Source organism: Erinaceus europaeus, chromosome 4 (genome assembly GCF_950295315.1).
Source record: "Erinaceus europaeus chromosome 4, mEriEur2.1, whole genome shotgun sequence".
In the NCBI taxonomy this organism is placed as follows: Eukaryota; Metazoa; Chordata; class Mammalia; order Eulipotyphla; family Erinaceidae; genus Erinaceus; species Erinaceus europaeus.
The window spans coordinates 141,655,454-141,677,009 of NC_080165.1; the positions used below are offsets into that span (position 1 = coordinate 141,655,454).

Consider the following 21,556-nt stretch of genomic DNA (forward strand, 5'->3'; position numbering starts at 1 on the left):
GAATAATAACTACAACAATAAAACAATAAGGGCAACAAAAGGGCAGATAAATAAATAAAATTTTAAAAAAATTTTAAAAGATGCACAAGGACCCAGGTTCAAGCCTCTGGTCCCCATCTGCAGGGGGAAAACTGCGAGTGGTAAAGCAGCGCTGCAGGTCTCTCTCTCTCTCTCTCTCTCTCTCTCTCTCTTCCCTCTTGATTTCTAACTTCCAAATAAAGATGATGTTAAAAAATAAAACAGCAGTGAAACCTTAGTGGATTTTTACATTTGATTTGGGTAGGATAATAATTTAAATGGGCTTGCTGTCATAATTCTTCTTTCTTTTCTATTTTAAGAAATTTCTGGAAAACCCAGAATTATATGTGCCTCCACTTGCCCCTCATCCACTCCCATCTGCAGACATGATCCCCAAAAGACTGACGCTATCAGAGCTCAAGAAACGGTTCCCTAAATGTGCTGAGCTTCAAGGCTACTGTCCAGTGACCTACCAGGACGGGAAGCAAAGGCAAGTCCTCAGCCTTAGAAGGCAGGACCCTACTCAGGAAGCGGTTCGTGATCACAAGATCTGGGAGCAGTGAGATAGCGCTCTTGGATGGCACTGCTTGGCCGTGTGCGTGGCCCAGGTCGGGCCCATATCATATTGAAGGAAGCTTCAGAAGTCTCTTTCACATCTCCCTCTGTGCCTCTCTGATTCTCTCTAAAATAACCATCTCAACTTTTTGTCAGACCGTCACTATTGTTTAACTGGAGAATGTTCTCTTCCTTCCTTGAGCTACAGAATCAGAAAAGTGAGACTTTCGCTCATTTCTTTTCTATAGTACTGCATACTGACTGCACGATGGATTTTCTGTCTTTCAGATATGAAGCCTTAGTACCTGGTGATATTAACTACGCAGTAGAATATCGTGACCGTATATATATTTGTGAGAGCGAGGAAAAACTCCAGAAATTTTTAAGGTGAAATCACTGACGGAGTCACAAATATTTACTGAATGTCTTCTGTGTTCATTGCGCCATTCTGGGTTATAGAAACACGCATAGTTGTTGCCAGCGGCTGCCTCACCCAGTCAGGTGCACGCTTTCCATGCTCAAGACGGGGTCCGAGCCCCCAGCCACCACATGGGAGCTCCGTGCAAAGTGGGAACTTCATGGGTGCTAGAGTAGCACTGTGGTCTCTCTCTCCTCTCTCCTTCTCTTCCTCTCACCCTCTCTGATAGCAATGGAATCATGCAGGTATGAAGTCCCAACAGAGTCCTAACAAAATAAACACACACATACACACACACACACACACACACACACACACACACACACACACACGTCTCATGATGGCCAGGGACTGATGCCTGCTGTCCCAAAGCCTAAGACTCTAAGCACCGAACCCCAGTGATAACCCTGGAGGCAGAAAGAGAGAGAGAGAGAGAGGATGTTCACTGCCTGCTTTTCTGTACTGGAGGAAATGATATGAATGGAAGACTGTGGCTGCTGGAAATTCTTGGCCAGCAGCTTCCCCTCTGCATCCTGCCCCCTTTCTGCTGTTCTGACTGCTTTCGGTTTTTAATTCCCACCAGTGGTCTGGGTGCCAGCACTATGAATCCACTGCTCCAGGGACATTTTTCTTTTTTTCTTTTTTTTTTTTTTCTACCTATTTTATTTGATAGGACAGAGGCAAAGTAGTCTCTGATAATCAGTGACTTTGAACAATTTTCCATATGCCTGTTGGCCATTTGAATCTCCTCTTGGATAAATTCTCTGCAGATCCTTTCACCATTTGAAGGGGTGTTATTTGTTTGTTCGTGGCTGAGTTTTGTGAACTCGATATAACTTGATTCTATGTCCTTTATCTAATACAAGGTGTGTAAATTTCTCTTTTTTTTAATTTCAATTATTATTGGATAGAGACAGAGAGAAATTGAGAGGGGAGGTAGAGAGAGAGAGGGAAAGGGGTAGAGAGATACCTGCAGCCCTGCTTCACCGTTTGTGAAGCTTCCCCCATGCAGGTGGGGACCAGGGACTTGAACCTGGGTCCTTGCACACTGTAATGTGTGCACTGAATGAAGTGCACCACCGCCTGGCCCCTAGAAATTTTCTCCCACTTAGTGGGGTGTCTGTGTTTGAATGATGGCTCATTTTGCTGTGCAGAACCTTTCAGTTTCGTCCAATCCTGCTGGTTTATTTCGCTTTATTTTCCTTGTTGTTAAACTCAAGTCTCCAAAAATACTTCCACAAGCAGACATTACAGAATTCCCTGCCAATACTTTCTTCTATGTATTTTATGGTTTCTGATCTAATATTCAAGTCTTTAATCCATTTTTGTATTGATAAAATACTCCAACTAATCTTCTAGGATCCCTTGTCACATTTTAACTGTACATATGTATAAGGGTTATTTTTTTCCTTGACTCTCAATTCTATTCCACTGATCTATATATCCTGGGGTAGAGGGAGAGAGGCGGGTGAGGGCCAGGGGCTCGAACCCAGATCCTTATGCAGGACAGCAAGGTGACAGTGTGTGACTGCCAGGTCCCGTGTTCTCTTTGGAAAAATTACTTTCACTCCTTTGCTGTATATACCTTCCAGCAACGAACCCCTTTCCTCTTTTTTACAGTTAAATGTTTTCAGTCAACTTCACTAAGGGTCTTAAATAATAATAACACAAATTCCATCTGTAGATGTGATCTGATCTGTATGATTTTTTTTTTAATTTGATCCAATCATCTAATAAACTTTGTGCTCTCAGATCACCGTTGAACTACTGGAATCAGAAGCTTCCCCACAAACTCCCACCATTAAAGGAGCCAATAACTCTTACTAGTCTTCCTATACCCGGATATTTGGAACAGGTGAGTTACATGATCTTATATATATATTCGGAGCACACAATGATCTCTCCTTTAGCAATAATTTTCTGGTAACAATGAGATTCAAAGCAGAGGTTTCTGATGTAATGCTACAAACCCATTCAGTCGATTTTGCTTATGGGTGGTTATGAAATCAACTGTGAGCTAGAACTCATGCTTCCATAACTAATCTGCAAACATCTTATCTGAAAAGGAGGAAAAAGAAAATGCCATAAATCACTTCCCTCCAATGTGTAGTTTGGATCTTGTATCTCAGTGTCTGTAAAACCTTTTAAATTCAAAATGGACAGACTGGATCTCTGGAAAGTTTGCCTACTGCTCAGATCAGTGACAAGGTCACTGCTACTGACCCACCAAACCCCTGTTTTTTTCCCAAAGTTCAATTGAAGCCATTCACTCAAATCACATTTTATTTTATCTAGCTCTAACTCTTTTTAAAACATAGTACAATCCATCAGTAGTCAACCACTATGTTATTTTATTTATTTATTTTACTTTATTTATTCATTTACCTGAGGACTGCTCAGCTCTGGGTCACAGTGACACTGAGAATTAAACCTGGGAGCCTCAAGCATGGAATTCTTTTTGCATAACCTTTATGCCCTTTCCTCCACACACAACCACTATTTTAAAAGTTTTTAAGTCTGTGCAGTGATTGTTTAGCCTACAATTTTGTATCTTTCTCACAAATTCTTTTTTTAACATAATACTTGTGTTTTTTTTTTAATATTTACTTATTTATTTCCTTTCGTTGCCCTTATTGTTTTATCGTTATTATTAATGTCATTGTTGTTGGATAGGACAGAGAGGAATGGAGAGAGGAGGGGAAGACAGAGAGCGGGAGAGAAAGCTAGACACCTGCAGACCTGCTTCACCGCCTATGAAGAGATCTCACAAATTCTTATCCACTTGTATTTTTCCACTTCACCTAGGTAATTAGCCTTCACTCAGGTTTAACACCAACATGCCAGCTGAGGCTTGCCCAGAGAGGAGCTTGGGGGTGGGGAGGGAGAGGACACTCAGATCTCTGTTGTTCTGGCTCTAGACTGTAACTGTGGTCTGTGGAAGGCCTTGCCAGGTAGTTAAGTAGGGTGTAGTCTGACCAGCTCTGAGCAATGGAAGCAGAGACAGGCCAAAGTGACCCCAAAGTCCAGTCCCCCCTTACCTTTCCTTTCTTGTCATGAAAAATGTCAAACATAAAAGCTCAGGGACTTGTGTAATGAAGTCTGTTATACATGAGGTTCATAAATTGGCACTAAATTCATTTTTGTAATTTTCATTTTTCAAATCAACTATGTAACAAAGGATTGTTTTGAGCCACTGTTTGAACTGTGCCGTTCCTATACACGGAATTCTTTGTTGGTATTATTTCTATCTCCTCCCTCCCCTCAGCTCACTCAGTCGGGAAGACAAGGATGAAGACTTTGGATGGTCCACTTTGAGTTTCCTTCTTTTAATTTTTACGTGGCGCCTCAGAATTATCTGATGACCCTATACATGTACAATACTGTGGAGAGGCCTCCTCCAAAGACATTTCCTTGTTCTGTATATTTAGAGAGAGAGAGGAAGAGAGAGGTGGACAAAGAAGAGGGAAAGGCATCGAAGCACCATTTTGTGGTCTGTGTAGCTCCAGGTCCTCAGGGCAGACACATGCACTAACCATTCAACTCACTCCTGGGCCTCACATTTTATTTTTTTACATTTTACTTACAGCATTTTCTTGTCTTGAGCTCTCTCTCTCTCTCTCTCTCTCTCTTTTTTTGGCTTCAGCATTATCACTGGGGTTTGGTGCCGGCACTATAAATCCACTGCTTCTGGAAGCCTTTTTTTTCTTCTTCATTTTTATTGGATAGGACAGAGAGAAATTGAGAGGCAGGGGGAGATAGAGAAAACTCTTTTTTTTTTTTTTGGGCAGATGGCTTCACAGCTTGTGAAGCAACTCCCACCCTACCCCACCCCTGCCCCAGGTAGGGAGCTCAGGCCTCAAACTGGGATCCTTGTGTGGGTCCTTGTGCTTTGAACTATGTTCTCTTAACCCACTGTGCTACCACCACCCAGACTCTGAGTCTCCATTGCTACTACCCTCAGAATCTGGAGCAGCAACAGGGAGGGACACCAGGGGACAGAGATCTAACCGGGAAACTCAGGAGAAGACCTATACCTCGGTGGCATAGGTGAAGGGCTGTGAAAGTCTCTTTGCATAACCACTGGATTATCTCTGCCACACCCTGCTTTATCTCTTGGTCAGGAGTCAGTGATTAAGCTAAGAAGCCGACTGACAGTTTAAAAGCCCTCAGGCTCCCATAGCCTACAGGGAAGGAGAAAAAAAAAAGAAAGAGGCTTTTAAACCATTGAGCTCCAACTCAGGGATTGAAATAACTGTTAACTTCCACCACTGTGAACCCTTTAATTAACTTACTTAGACACAAGTCAATCCAAGCAATAGTGATCAATAATTTGAAAAGTACTGATAAAGGGAACTCATAACATAATATATAAAATGGTTAAAACAACGAGAAAAAATATTGGAGAATCGAACCAGGACAAGAGTCCAGCTAAAAGTCCTCCAGAGGGTGAAGCACAAAACAACGAGTTCAACATCCAAACATTAGCTAAGGAAATAATAACAGGAGTGAGTAAAGAATTTGAAAAAATTGTAATCAGAAATGCAGGAACAACAAATGAGAATATGGAAGAAAATACTAATTATCTCATGGTTATTAGAGAGCGGAAAGCTGAAATCGCTGAGCTAAGAAGGCAACTAGCTGAACAAGCTAAAACAGTATCAGAGCAGGGCAACAAAATAGATGAACTCCAGAAAACAGTAGAGGGCAGAGAGAATAGAATCTATGAGGCTGAAGTGAGCAGATTCGACTTCCGGAGGCGGAGCTACGAGCAGCAGATCGCTTTCTCTCCTCTCCTCTCCTCTCCCGGATCAACTAGGAATACCAAAGGAGACCACCCGGACCGAAACAAGACAGGACTAGAATGACCACAGAAACCCAGTAAATCACCCGTGAGTACAAACACGCGTGGCTGGTGACAGAGAGGAGAGAGGGGCCTAAGGAGAGATTAAGTGACTGCTAACAGTTCGACAGTTTGTCAGTGGAGACACCACCTCCAGTCTGCTCCACCAACAAGGGGACAGCTGAACGGAGGAAAGGACTCCCCAGAGACACACCAAGTACAACTCTGAGTCTCCATTGCTACTACCCTCAGAATCTGGAGCAGCAACAGGGAGGGACACCAGGGCACAGAGATCTAACCGGGAAACTCAGGAGAAGACCTATACCTCGGTGGCATAGCTGAAGGGCTGTGAAAGTCTCTTTGCATAACCACTGGATTATCTCTGCCACACCCTGCTTTATCTCTTGGTCAGGAGTCATTGATTAAGCCAAGAAGCCTATTGATAGTTTAAAAGCCCTCAGGCTACCATAGCCTACAGGGAAAAAAAAAAAGGCTTTTACACCACTGAACTCCAACTCAGGGATTGAAAAAACTGTTAACTTACATAAAATGGTTAAAACAACAAGAAAAAATAATGGAGACTCGAACCAGGACAAGAGTCCAGCTAAAGTCCTCCAGAGGGCGAAGCACAAAACAACGAGTTCAACATCCAAACATTAGCTAAGGAAATAATAACAGGAGTGAGTAAAGAATTTGAAAAAATTGTAATCAGAACTGCAGGAACAACAAATGAGAATATGGAAGAAAATTCTAATTATCTCATGGTTATTACAGAGCTGAAAGCTGAAATTGCTGAGCTAAGAAGGCAACTAGCTGAACAAGCTCAAACAGTATCAGAGCAGGGCAAGAAAATAGATGAACTCCAGAAAGCAGTAGAGGGCAGAGAGAATAGAATCAATGAGGCTGAAGACAGAATTAGCAAGATTGAGGATGAATTAGAGACAACTAAAGAAGAAGTAAGAGATCTCAAAAAGAGATTAAGAGATGCTGAAAACAACAACAGAGTCCTATGGGATGACTTCAAAAGAAACAATATACGCATTATTGGCTTACCAGAGGAAGAAAGAGAAGGGGAGGAAGAAAGCGTTCTCCAGGCCATAATAGCTGAAAATTTCTCTAGTCTAGACAACACCAAAGACATAAAGATTCAAGAAGCCCAGAGGGTCCCAAACAGAATTAACCCAGACCTAAAGACACCAAGACATGTCATACTTAGATTGGAAAGGAATAAGGATAAAGAAAGGATCCTCAAGGCTGCAAGAGAAAAACAAAGAGTCACCTACAAAGGAAAACCCATAAGATGAGCAGCAGACTTCTCCATACAAACACTACAGACCAGAAGAGAATGGCAAGATATCTATCAAGTGCTCAATGAGAAAGGCTTTCAGCCAAGAATACTATATCCTGCTAGATTGTCATTCAGACTAGATGGAAGCATCAAAACCTTCTCAGACAAGCAACAGTTGAAGGAAGCAACCATCACCAAGCCTGCCTTGAAAGAAGTTCTGAAAGGTTTCCTATAAACAACCAGACCACCACAAATAGAACATTTATCAAAACACTCTAAAACTCTACAAGAATGGCGTTAAAATATCTTCAATCTTTGATATCAATAAATGTGAATGGCCTGAATTCACCTATTAAAAGACACAGAGTAGGAAGATGGATCAGAAAACACAACCCAACAATATGTTGTCTACAGGAAACTCACCTAACACAACAAGACAAACACAGACTTAAAGTGAAAGGATGGAAAACTATCATTCAAGCCAATGGCCCACAAAAAAGGGCAGGAACAGCTATTCTCATATCTGACATGATAGACTTTAAAATAGATAAGATTAAAAAAGATAGGAATGGACACTACTTAATGCTCAGAGGATCAGTCAATCAAGAGGACTTAACAATTATTAATATCTATGCACCCAATGAGAAGCCATCTAAATACATCAAACTTCTACTGAAAGAGCTACAGCAATATATTAATAGTAACACAATCATAGTAGGGGACTTCAACACCCCACTCTCTCAACTTGACAGATCATCCAGGCAGAAAATCAATAAAGACATAAGGGAGCTAATGGAAGAGATAGATAAACTAGAACTATTGGACATTTTCAGAGTCATTCATCCCAAGAAACTGGAATACACATTTTACTCAAATCCACATGGATCATTCTCAAGGATAGACCATATGTTAGGCCACAAAGACAGCATCACCTATTCAAGAGCACTGAAATCATCCCAAGCATCTTCTCAGACCACAGTGGAATTAAACTAACACTTAACAATCAACAAAAGATTAGTAACAGTGCCAAAATGTGGAAGCTCAACAGTACACTTCTTAACAACTTCTGGGTCAAAGAGGAAATCAAGGAAGAAATCAAAATGTTTCGAGAGTTCAATGAAAATGAAGACACAAGCTATCAAAATATTTGGGACACAGCTAAAGCAGTCCTAAGAGGGAAGTTCATAGCTATACAAGCACACATTAGGAAACAAGAAAAGGCACAAATAAACAGCCTGATTGCACATCTTAAAGACCTAGAAGAAGAACAACAAAGGAACCCTAAAGCAACCAGAAGGACAGAAATTACGAAAGTTAGGGCAGAAATAAATAACATTGAGAATAGGAAAACCATACAAAAGATCAATGAAAGTAAATGTTGGTTCTTCGAAAGAGTAAACAAAATCGACAAACCTTTAGCCAGACTCACAAAACAAAAAAGGGAGAAGACCCAAATAAATCGGATAGTAAATGAAAGAGGAGACATCACAACAGACACTGCAGAAATTCAACATATCATGCGAGGCTTCTATGAACAACTATATGCCACCAAGTTAGAGAACCTGGAAGAAATGAATGATTTCCTAGATACCTACCAACTTCCAAAACTAAGTAAAGAGGAAGTGGACAACATGAACAGGCCCATCACAGCTAATGAAATTGAAACAGTTATCAAAAATCTTCCCAAAAATAAAAGTCCTGGAACAGACGGTTTTACAAATGAATTCTACAAAACTTTCAAAGAAGAACTAATACCTCTACTTTTAAAAGTCTTCCAGAAGATTGAAGACACTGGAATACTCCCTGGCAGCTTCTATGAAGCCAACATCACCCTGATACCAAAAGCAGACAGGGACACAACCAAAAAAGAAAACTACAGACCAATATCTCTGATGAACATAGATGCGAAAATATTGAACAAAATTCTAGCCAACCGGATACAGCAGTATATCAAAAAGATTGTTCATCATGACCAAGTGGGGTTTATCCCAGGCATGCAAGGTTGGTTTAATATATGTAAATCAATCAATGTGATCCACCACATCAACAAAAGCAAGACCAAAAACCACATGGTCATATCAGTAGATGCAGAGAAAGCCTTTGACAAAATACAACATCCCTTTATGATCAAAACACTACAAAAAATAGGAATAGAGGGAAAATTCCTGAAGATAGTGGAGTCTATATATAGCAAACCTACAGCCAACATCATACTCAATGGTGAAAAACTGGAAGCATTTCCCCTCAGATCAGGTACTAGACAGGGCTGCCCACTATCACCATTACTATTCAACATAGTGTTGGAAGTTCTTGCCATAGCAATCAGGCAGGAGCAAGGAATTAAAGGAATACAGATTGGAAGAGAAGAAGTCAAACTCTCCTTATTTGCAGATGACATGATAGTATACATGGAAAAACCTAAGGAATCTAGCAAGAAGCTTTTGGAAATCATCAGGCAATACAGTAAGGTGTCAGGCTATAAAATTAACATTCAAAAGTCAGTGGCATTCCTCTATGCAAACACTAAGTTAGAAGAAATTGAAATCCAGAAATCAGTTCCTTTTTCTATAGCAACAAAAACAATAAAATATCTAGGAATAAACCTAACCAAGGAAGTGAAAGACTTGTATACTGAAAATTATGAGTCACTACTCAAAGAAATTGAAAAAGACACAAAGAAGTGGAAAGATATTCCATGCTCATGGGTTGGAAGAATTAACATCATCAAAATGAATATATTACCCAGAGCCATCTACAAATTTAATGCTATCCCCATCAAGATCCCAAGCACATTTTTTAGGAGAATAGAAAAAATGCTACAAATGTTTATCTGGAACCAGAAGAGACCTAGAATTGCCAAAACAATCTTGAGAAAAAAGAACAGAACCGGAGGCATCACACTGCCAGATCTCAAACTGTATTATAGGGCCATTGTCATCAAAACTGCTTGGTACTGGAACATGAACAGACACACTAACCAGTGGAATAGAATTGAGAGCCCAGAAATGAGGTCCCACAGGTATGGACATCTAATCTTTGACAAAGGGGCCCAGACTATTACATGGGGAAAGCAGAGTCTCTTCAACAAATGGTGTTGGAAACAATGGGTTGAAACATGCAGAAGAATGAAGCTGAATCACTGTATTTCACCAAATACAAAAGTAAATTCCCAGTGGATCAAGGACTTGGATGTTAGACCAGAAACTATCAGATACTTAGAGGAAAATATTGGCAGAACTTTTTTCCGCATAAATTTTAAAGACATTTTCAATGAAACGAATCCAATTACAAGGAAGACTAAGGCAAGTATAAACCTATGGGACTACATCAAATTAAAAAGCTTCTTCACAGCAAAAGAAACCACTACCCAAATCAAGAGACCCCTCACAGAATGGGAGAAGATCTTTACATGCCATACCTCAGATAAGAGTTTAATAACCAACATATATAAGGAGCTTACCAGACTCAACAACAAGACAACAAATAACCCCATCCAAAAATGGGGGGAGGAATTGGACAGAATATTCACCACATAAGAGATCCAAAAGGCCGAGAAACACATGAAAAAATGCTCCAGGTCTCTGATTGTCAGAGAAATGCAAATCAAGACAACAATGAGATATCACTTCACTCCTGTGAGAATGTCACACATCAGAAAAGGTAACAGCAGCAAATGCTGGAGAGGGTGTGGGGTCAAAGGAACCCTCCTGCACTGCTGGTGGGAATGTCAATTGGTCCAACCTCTGTGGAGAACAGTCTGGAGAACTCTCAGAAGGCTAGAAATGGACGTACCCTATGACCCTGCAATTCCCCTCCTGGGGATATATCCTAAGGAACCCAACACATCCATCCAAAAAGATCTGTGTACACATATGTTCTTGGCAGCACAATTTGTAATAGCCAAAACCTGGAAGCAACCCAGGTGTCCAACAACAGATGAGTGGCTGAGCAAGTTGTGGTATATATACACAATGGAATACTACTCAGCTGTAAAAAATGGTGACTTCACCGTTTTCAGCCGATCTTGGATGGACCTTGAAAAAATCATGTTGAGTGAAATAAGTCAGAAACAGAAGGATGAATATGGGATGATCTCACTCTCAGGCCGAAGTTGAAAAACAAGATTAGAAAAGAAAACACAAGTCGAACCTGAAATGGAATTGGAGTATTACACCAAAGTAAAAGACTCTGGGGTGGGTGGGTGGGTGGGGAGAAAACAGGTCCCTGAAAAATGATGAATGACATAGTGGGGGTTGTATTGCTAAATGGGAATCTGGGGAATGTTATGCATGTAAAAAAAAAAAAAAAAGAAGTAGAAACGCAAAGCAGAAATTGACTGAGTTTGGAGTATGGCACCAAAGTAAGAAAGCAGAAGTATACTAGAGTTTGCAGTGAGTACCTCCCTAATACTTCCTCTCCACTTTTCCAAGCTTTGGGTCCATGATTGCTCAACAATTTGTTTGGCTTTGTATGTTAACTCTCTTTTCAGTCACCAGGTTCCAGGTGTCATCAGGATGCCGGCCAGACTTCCCTGGATTGAAGACACCACCAATGTGTCCTGGAGCTCAGCTTCCCCAGAGACCCACCCTACTAGGGAAAGAGAGAGGCAGACTGGGAGTATGGACCGACCAGTCAACGCCCATGTTCCGCGGGGAAGCAATTACAGAAGCCAGACCTTCTACCTTCTGCAACCCTCAATGACCCTGGGTCCATGCTCCCAGAGGGATAGAGAATGGGAAAGCTATCGGGGGCGGGGGTGGGATATGGAGATTGGGCGGTGGGAATTGTGTGGAGTTGTACCCCTCCTACCCTATGGTTTTGTTAATTAATCCTTTCTTAAATAAAAATAAATAAATAAAAAAGAATCTATGAGGCTGAAGACAGAATTAGCAAGATTGAGGATGAATTAGAGACAACTAAAAAAGAAGTAAGTGATCTCAAAAAGAGATTAAGAGATGCTGAAAACAACAACAGAGTCCTATGAGACGACTTCAAAAGAAACAATATACACATTATTGGCATACCAGTGGAAGAAAGAGAAGGAGAGGAAGAAAGAATTTTCCAGGCCATAGTAGCTGAAAACTTCTCTAGTCTAGACAACATCAAAGACATAAAAATTCAGGAAGCCCAGAGGGTCCCAAACAGAATTAACCCAGACCTAAAGACACCAAGACATATCATACTTAGAATGGAAAGGAATAAGGATAAAGAAAGGATCCTGAAGGCTGCAAGAGAAAAACAAAGAGTCACCTACAAAGGAAAACCCATAAGATTAGCAGCAGACTTCTCCATACAAACACTACAGGACAGAAGAGAATGGCAAGATATTTATCGAGTGCTCAATGAGAAAGGCTATCAGCCAAGAATACTATATCCTGCTAGACTGTCATTCAGGCTAGATGGAGGCATCAAAACCTTCTCAGACAAGCAACAGTTGAAGGAAGCAACCATCACCAAGCCTGCCCTGAAAGAAGTTCTGAAAGGTCTCCTATAAACAACAAGACCACCATAAATAGTACATATATCAAAACACTCTAAAACTCTAAAAGAATGGCATTAAAATATCTTCAATCTTTGATATCAATAAAGGTCAATGGCCTGAATTCACCTATTAAAAGACACAGAGTAGGAAGATGGATCAGAAAACACAACCCAACAATATGCTGTGTACAGGAAACCCACCTAACTCAACAAGACAAACACAGACTTAAAGTGAAAGGATGGAAAATGATCATACAAGCCAATGGCCCACAAAAAAGGTCAGGAACAGCTATTCTCATATCTGACATGATAGACTTTAAAATAGATAAGATTAAAAAAGATAGGAATGGACACTACTTAATGCTCAGAGGATCAGTCAATCAAGAGGACTTAACAATTATTAATATCTATGCACCCAATGAGAAGCCATCTAAATACATCAAACTTCTACTGAAAGAGCTACAGCAATATATTAATAGTAACACAATCATAGTAGGGGACTTCAACACCCCACTCTCTCAACTTGACAGATCATCCAGGCAGAAAATCAATAAAGACATAAGGGAGCTAATGGAAGAGATAGATAAACTAGAACTATCGGACATTTTCAGAGTCATTCATCCCAAGAAACTGGAATACACATTTTATTCAAATCCACATGGGTCATTCTCATGGATAGACCATATATTAGGCCACAAAGACAGCATCAGCCAATTCAAGAGCATTTAAATCATCCCAAGCATCTTCTCAGACCACAGTGCAATTAAACTAACACTTAACAATCAACAAAAGATGAGTAACAGTGCCAAAATGTGGAAGCTCAACAGTACACTTCTTAACAACTTCTGGGTCAAAGAGGAAATCAAGAAAGAAATCAAAATGTTTCGAGAGTTCAATGAAAATGAAGACACAAGCTATCAAAATATTTGGGACACAGCTAAAGCAGTCCTAAGAGCGAAGTTCATAGCTATACAAGCACACATTAGGAAACAAGAAAAAGCACAAATAAATAGCCTGGTTGCACATCTTAAAGACCTAGAAGAAGAAAAACAAAGGAACCCTAAAGCAACCAGAAGGACAGAAATCACTAAAGTTAGGGCAGAAATAAATAACATTGAGAATAGGAAAACCATACAAAAAATCAACGAAAGTAAATGTTGGTTCTTCAAAAGAGTAAACAAAATCGACAAACCTTTAGCCAGACTTAAAACAGAAAAGGGAGAAGACCCAAATAAATCGGATAGTAAATGAAAGAGGAGATATCACAACAGACACCGCAGAAATTCAACATACCATGCGAGGCTTCTATGAACAACTATATGCCACCAAGCTAGAGAACCTGGAAGAAATGGACGATTTCCTAGATACCTACCAACTTCCAAAACTAAGTAAAGAGGAAGAGGATAACATGAACAGGCCCATCACAGCGAATGAAATTGAAACAGTTATCAAAAATCTCCCCCAAAATAAAAGTCCTGGACCAGATGGTTTTACAAATGAATTCTACAAAACCTTCAAAGAAGAACTAATACCTCTACTTTTAAAAGTCTTCCAGAAGATTGAAGACACTGGAATACTCCCTGCCAACTTCTATGAAGCCAACATCACTCTGACACCAAAAGCAGACAGGGACACAACCAAAAAAGAAAACTACAGACCAATATCTCTTGATGAACATAGATGCAAAAATATTGAACAAAATTCTAGCCAACCGGATACAGCAGTATATCAAAAAGATTGTTCATCATGACCAAGTGGGGTTTATCCCAGGCATGCAAGGTTGGTTTAATATACGTAAATCAATCAATGTGATCCACCACATCAACAAAAGCAAGACCAAAAACCACATGGTCATATCAATAGATGCAGAGAAAGCCTTTGACAAAATACAACATCCCTTTATGATCAAAACACTACAAAAAATGGGAATAGATGGAAAATTCCTCAAGATAGTGGAGTCTATATATAGCAAACCTACAGCCAACATCATACTCAATGGTGAAAAACTGGAAGCATTTCCCCTCAGATCAGGTACTAGACAGGGCTGCCCACTATCACCATTACTATTCAACATAGTGTTGGAAGTTCTTGCCACAGCAATCAGGCAGGAGCAAGGAATTAAAGGCATACAGATTGGAAGAGAAGAAGTCAAACACTCCTTATTTGCAGATGACATGATAGTACACATGAAAAAAACTAAGGAATCCAGCAAGAAGCTTTTGGAAATCATCAGGCAATACAGTAAGGTGTCAGGCTACAAAATTAACATTCAAAAGTCAGTGGCATTCCTCTATGCAAACACTAAGTTAGAAGAAATTGAAATCCAGAAATCAATTCCTTTTACGATAGCAACAAAAACAATAAAATATCTAGGAGTAAACCTAACCAAAGAAGTGAAAGACTTGTATACTGAAAATTATGAGTCACTACTCAAAGAAATTGAAAAAGACACAAAGAAGTGGAAAGATATTCCATGTTCATGGGTTGGAAGAATTAACATCATCAAAATGAATATATTACCCAGAGCCATCTACAAATTTAATGCTATCCCCATCAAGATCCCAAGCACATTTTTTAGGAGAATAGAAAAAATGCTACAAATGTTTATCTGGAACCAGAAGAGACCTAGAATTGCCAAAACAATCTTGAGAAAAAAGAACAGAACTGGAGGCATCACACTCCCAGATCTCAAACTGTATTATAGGGCCATTGTCATCAAAACTGCTTGGTACTGGAACATGAATACACACACTGACCAGTGGAATAGAATTGAGAGCCCAGAAGTGAGCCCCCACACCTACGGACATCTAATCTTTGACAAAGGGGCCCAGACTATTACATGGGGAAAGCAGAGTCTCTTCAACAAATGGTGTTGGAAATAATGGGTTGAAACATGCAAAAGAATGAAACTGAATCACTGTATTTCACCGAATACAAAAGTAAATTCCAAGTGGATCAAGGACTTGGATGTTAGACCACAAACTATCAAATACTTTGAGGAAAATATTGGCATAAATTAATAAATCTTTTTAAATAATATAAATCTTTTTAAATAAATAAATCTTTTCTGCATAAATTTTAAAGACATTTTCAAAGAAACGAATCCAATTACAAAGAAGACTAAGGCAAGTATAAACCTATGGGACTACATCAAATTAAAAAGCTTCTTCACAGCAAAAGAAACCACTACCCAAACCAAGAGACCCCTCACAGAATGGGAGAAGATCTTTACATGCCATACATCAGATAAGAGTTTAATAACCAACATATATAAAGAGCTTGGCAGACTCAACAACAAGACAACAAATAACCCCATCCAAAAATGGGGGGAGGGCTTGGACAGAATATTCACCACAGAAGAGATCCAAAAGGCCGAGAAACACATGAAAAAATGCTCCAAGTCTCTGATTGTCAGAGAAATGCAAATCAAGACAACAATGAAATATCACTTCACTCCTGTGAGAATGTCATACATCAGAAAAGGTAACAGCAGCAAATGCTGGAGAGGGTGTGGGGTCAAAGGAACCCTCCTGCACTGCTGGTGGGAATGTCAATTGGTCCAACCTCTGTGGAGAACAGTCTGGAGAACTCTCAGAAGGCTAGAAATGGACCTACCCTATGATCCTGCAATTCCTCTCCTGGGGATATATCCTTTTTTTTTCTTTTTCTTTTTTTATTTAAGAAAGGATTAATTAACAAAACCATAGGGTAGGAGGGGTACAACTCCACACAATTCCCACCGCCCAATCTCCATATCCCACCCCCTCCCCCGATAGCTTTCCCATTCTCTATCCCTCTGGGAGCATGGACCCAGGGTCATTGTGGGTTGCAGAAGGTAGAAGGTCTGGCTTCTGTAATTGCTTCCCCGCGGAACATGGGCGTTGACTGGTCGGTCCATACTCCCAGTCTGCCTCTCTCTTTCCCTAGTAGGGTGGGTCTCTGGGGAAGCTGAGCTCCAGGACATATTGGTGGGGTCTTCAATCCAGGGAAGTCTGGCCGGCATCCTGATGACACCTGGAACCTGGTGACTGAAAAGAGAGTTAACATACAAAGCCAAACAAATTGTTGAGCAATCATGGACCCAAAGCTTGGAAAAGTGGAGAGGAAGTATTAGGGAGGTATTCACTGCAAACTCTAGTGTACTTCTGCTTTCTTACTTTGGTGCCATACTCCAAACTCAATCAATTTCTGCTTTGCGTTTCTACTTCTTTTTTTTTTTTTTTACATGCATAACATTCCCCAGATTCCCATTTAACAATACAACCCCCACTATTTCATTCATCATTTTTCATAGACCTGTATTCTCCCCACCCACCTGGGGATATATCCTAAGGAACTCAACACATCCATCCAAAAAGATCTGTGTACACATATGTTCTTGGCAGCACAATTTGTAATAGCCAAAACCTGGAAGCAACCCAGGTGTCCAACAACAGATGAGTGGCTGAGCAAGTTGTGGTATATATACACAATGGAATACTACTCAGCTGTAAAAAATGGTGACTTCACCGTTTTCAGCCGATCTTGGATGGACCTTGAAAAAATCATGTTGAGTGAAATAAGTCAGAAACAGAAGGATGAATATGGGATGATCTCACTCTCAGGCCGAAGTTGAAAAACAAGATTAGAAAAGAAAACACAAGTCGAACCTGAAATGGAATTGGAGTATTACACCAAAGTAAAAGACTCTGGGGTGGGTGGGTGGGTGGGGAGAATACAGGTCCATGAAAAATGATGAATGAAATAGTGGGGGTTGTATTGCTAAATGGGAATCTGGGGAACGTTATGCATGTAAAAAAAAAAAAAAAAAAAGAAGTAGAAACGCAAAGCAGAAATTGATTGAGTTTGGAGTATGGCACCAAAGTAAGAAAGCAGAAGTACACTAGAGTTTGCAGTGAATACCTCCCTAATACTTCCTCTCCACTTTTCCAAGCTTTGGGTCCATGATTGCTCAACAATTTGTTTGGCTTTGTATGTTAACTCTCTTTTCAGTCACCAGGTTCCAGGTGTCATCAGGATGCCGGCCAGACTTCCCTGGATTGAAGACACCACCAATGTGTCCTGGAGCTCAGCTTCCCCAGAGACCCACCCTACTAGGGAAAGAGAGAGGCAGACTGGGAGTATGGACCGACCAGTCAACGCCCATGTTCAGCGAGGAAGCAATTACAGAAGCCAGACCTTCTACCTTCTGCAACCCTCAATGACCCTGGGTCCATGCTCCCAGAGGGATAGAGAATGGGAAAGCTATCGGGGGAGGGGGTGGGATATGGAGATTGGGCGGTGGGAATTGTGTGGAGTTGTACCCCTCCTACCCTATGGTTTTGTTAATTAATCCTTTCTTAAATAAAATTAAAAAAAAGAAAAAAGAAAAAGAAAAAATCATGTTGAGTGAAATAAGTCAGAAACAGAAGGATGAATATGGGATGATCTCACTCTCAGTCCGAAGTTGAAAAACAAGATCAGAAAAGAAAAGACAAGTAGAACCTGAACTGGAATTGGCATATCGCACCCAAGTAAAAGACTCTGGGGTGGGTGGGTGGGGAGAATACAGGTCTATGAAGGATGATAAATGACATAGTGGAGGTTGTATTGTTAAATGGGAAACTGGGGAATGTTTTGCATGTACAAACTATTGTATTTACTGTTGAATGTAAAACATTAATTCCCCAATAAAGAAATAAATTTAAAAAATAAAAATAAAAAATAAATCACTGGACTTTCACTGGTCCAGGTCAACTTTAGTGCATGAGACAAATCAATCACACTATTCAAGTGAGCTATCTTGCCAACCCATGTTTTCTTTTCGCTGGCTATTTTGTTGTAAGAACATAATATATAGGACTGGAGAGACAGCATAATGGTTATGCAAAAGACATGTATGCCTGAGACTCTGAGGTCCCAGGTTCAGTCCCCAGCACCACCATAAGCCAGAGCCGAACAGTGCTCTGGTCTCTCTGTGTGTGTGTGTCTCTTTCTCATTAAAATAAAGTCTGTTTATAAATAAGGCTTCCAGTCAAAAGCAGACTATTAGGAGTTAAGTTTTTTTTTTTTTTCCTAGTAGTTAGTTTTGCATGAAGTCAAATATACTCAGATTTATAACTAGGGAAAGGGCATGGGGGTTCATACTTCAATCCCCATATAATTCAAGGCTCAATTTATGTTAACTCTCTATAGGCTAAGTGGTCATTTGGTCATTTAACCCAAGAATAGCCTCTTTTCCTGGTTGTCACCAAGAAAAGAAACTACAGATGATTTAAATTGTTTCCTACCTGCAGGGTATCGCAACTTCTCTGATTAAAGCAATGAATGCAGCAGGATGCTTAAAGCCCAAATTCCCATTCTTAAGTATAAAAAGATCTGCACTACTATATATAGCATTTCATCTAAAAGGTATGTTTTTTTTTTTCTTTTCTGAATGATACGATACTCCAAACCAATTTTTCATTAATTTAAATATATGTGACCAACTAGGCTGTCTTTTGGTTAGCGTGTGTGCATGTGCGTGCGTGTGTGCGTGCGTATGCATGTGTTGGTAGCAGATATCTTACCAAAGATATTAAAACAATATCTAGGGCTTTTTAAAATTTTTATTATCTTTATTTATTTGATAGAGACAGCCAGAAATCGAGAGGGAAGGGGGTGATAGAGAGGGAGAGAGACAGACACCTGCAGCCCTGCTTTATCACTTGCAAAGCTTTCCCCCTGCAGGTGGGGACTGGGGGCTCAAACCCAGGTCCTTTCATATTGTAACATGTGCCCTCAACCAGGTATACCCCCACCCGGTCCCACTATCTAGCTTTTAAAGCAAGACTGAGATACTCAAATCTTAGTTGAGGGATTGAATCTTTCCTGTCAGAGCTGTGTAGCTCACGTGGCATGCATATTCTTTCTCTTTTAACTTCTTTTAACTCACCAACCTAACAGAAAACACTCACAGTTCTGTGCATTATTTTTTATAGCCTTTAATCCCAAAGGTTCAGAATATTCAAGGAAAAGGTACAAGAAGAAGATGGAGTTGTTTGTGGAAAGGTGTGAACTCATTTCGTACCTGGGTGCCAAGATGAGTAAAAAGTACAAGGAGCCTCAGTTTAGACCAATTGACTTTGATCATAAGTTACAGACCTTCCTCTCCCTCAGAAATGCAGACCCAGTGAATGGATAGCCCACAAACTGTACCCGGTATGTCAAGAGTTGTGTGAAAGGGACAGAAGGGAGTAGACTGAAAGTCTGACCCTCTGATGTATTTTCCATGTCTAATGTGCCATTGATGCCAGGCTTCAAACAGACTCAAGAGATCTAGCAAGCAGGAAGGGGTGCTATCGTGTAAGCGTGAGTTTTAACCTAATTTTGAAATTATTGCTCTCAGCCTGATGAACTTTGGTTGGTGCTTCAGCACAACAGCTTTTTCCATTGAGTGTACTAGGTCTCTTGTTCGTTTTCCTTTTCAATACTTTCAATAGAAAGGCAGTCTCTGCTAAGGACAGTTACTCATTAGTAAAAACAGAAATACTGATTATGCTTTCCAAATATGGTGTTGGTGTTTGAAAAATTTTATGAATGCTTTCTCATTTTCCCAACAAATAAATGGATTTTGAGATAACTATCAATGAATGGCTGCCTCTTTTCTTTTTCTTTAAGTATTCGGTGAAGCCAGCTTCATACAGATATAGATTTTTTATAGATTTCTGCATACAGAAATCTATAAAAAATCACCTGGAATTTTGTGGATGAAATCTAGAGTTTCACAGGACATTTATCAAAAAAGCACATGCTAGAATAAAACCTACTAAAATGAATTTGAGATTTTTCAGCAGCAATATAAAACCCTATATATGAAAGGCCAAGAGTGACTTGTTTAAGATCTTTATTATGTTTTAATGACATACATATATACATATATATAAGGGGGGAGGGGAAGAGAGAGACACTAGAATGCTTCTCAGCTCTGTTTTATAATGGCAGTGGGGACTGAACCTAGGACCTCAGAGCCTCAGACATGAAACAATATGCCTTCTTTTGCATAAGCAGTATGCCTTCTCCCCAGCCTAAAGAGATTCATTCATTTTTTATTAGTGATTTAATGATGATTGACAAGATTGTAAGATAACAAGGGTATAATTCCATATAGTTCCCACCACCAGAATTCCACATCTCATCCCCTCCATTAGAAGCTTTCCTATTCTGTACCCTTCTGGGAGTATGGACCAAAGATCTTTATGGGGAGCAGAAGGTGGAAGGTCTGGCTTCTGTAATTCCTTCTCTGCTGGACATGGGCACTGACAGGTCCATCCATATCACCAGCCTGTTTCTATCTTTCCTTAATGGCTTAGGGGTTTGGAGTGGCAGAGTTCCAGGACACATTGGTGAGGTTCTCTACCCAGGGAAGTCAGGTTGGTGTCATGGTAGCATCTGCAACTTGGTGGCTGAAAAGTGGTAAGATATAAAGCAAAACAAATTGGTTTATAATCAGGAATCCAAAGGCAAGACTAGAGCAGATGAATTTAGGGGTCTCCATTATGTGGAAGAGGCTAGGAAGTCTATTTTAGGTATATGCAAAGAGGGCCATGACTTTAATAATTTAATGGCTGCCTGAGCCCGACAGCTACCATTCAGGTGGGCTAAGAGTGTTGTTCAGAAAGATGGTGTCAGATTTGGGACTATGACTAGAATGCTGGATCAGGGCAGAGAGAAGCTCCCAAATATGGGAAAAGTATGTAAATACCATTAACTGTAAACCTCATCCATCTGACCTCGGGCCCGTGTCTATTCATATTTAGCGCAGGGGCCTGTGTGACTTCTGCATCTGTTCAGCTCTGGTTTATGTGCTGCTGGGGATTGAACCTGGGACACTGGAGCCTCAAGCACAAAAGTTAAGATTGACTCATTAAAAAGTCAAAGATACAACCATTGACTGTATTAGCTTGGGTGAATCTCAGTTTCTCTAAACCTTCTAAAA

At 40.2% G+C, this 21,556-nt stretch overlaps 1 protein-coding gene across 1 annotated transcript in view; it reads left to right on the forward strand.

The window, feature by feature from the left end:
* Window positions 1–20,207, forward strand: part of AK9 (adenylate kinase 9) — a 135,250-nt gene extending 115,043 nt beyond the window's left edge. The window contains exons 38-42 of the mRNA XM_060190863.1: window positions 339–508; window positions 862–960; window positions 2,744–2,846; window positions 18,876–18,990; window positions 19,560–20,207. Of these exons, the coding sequence (XP_060046846.1) occupies window positions 339–508; window positions 862–960; window positions 2,744–2,846; window positions 18,876–18,990; window positions 19,560–19,762 (690 nt within the window). The 3' untranslated portion in view covers window positions 19,763–20,207. The remainder of the gene's footprint in view (window positions 1–338; window positions 509–861; window positions 961–2,743; window positions 2,847–18,875; window positions 18,991–19,559) is intronic.
* Window positions 20,208–21,556: the final 1,349 nt, after the last annotated feature.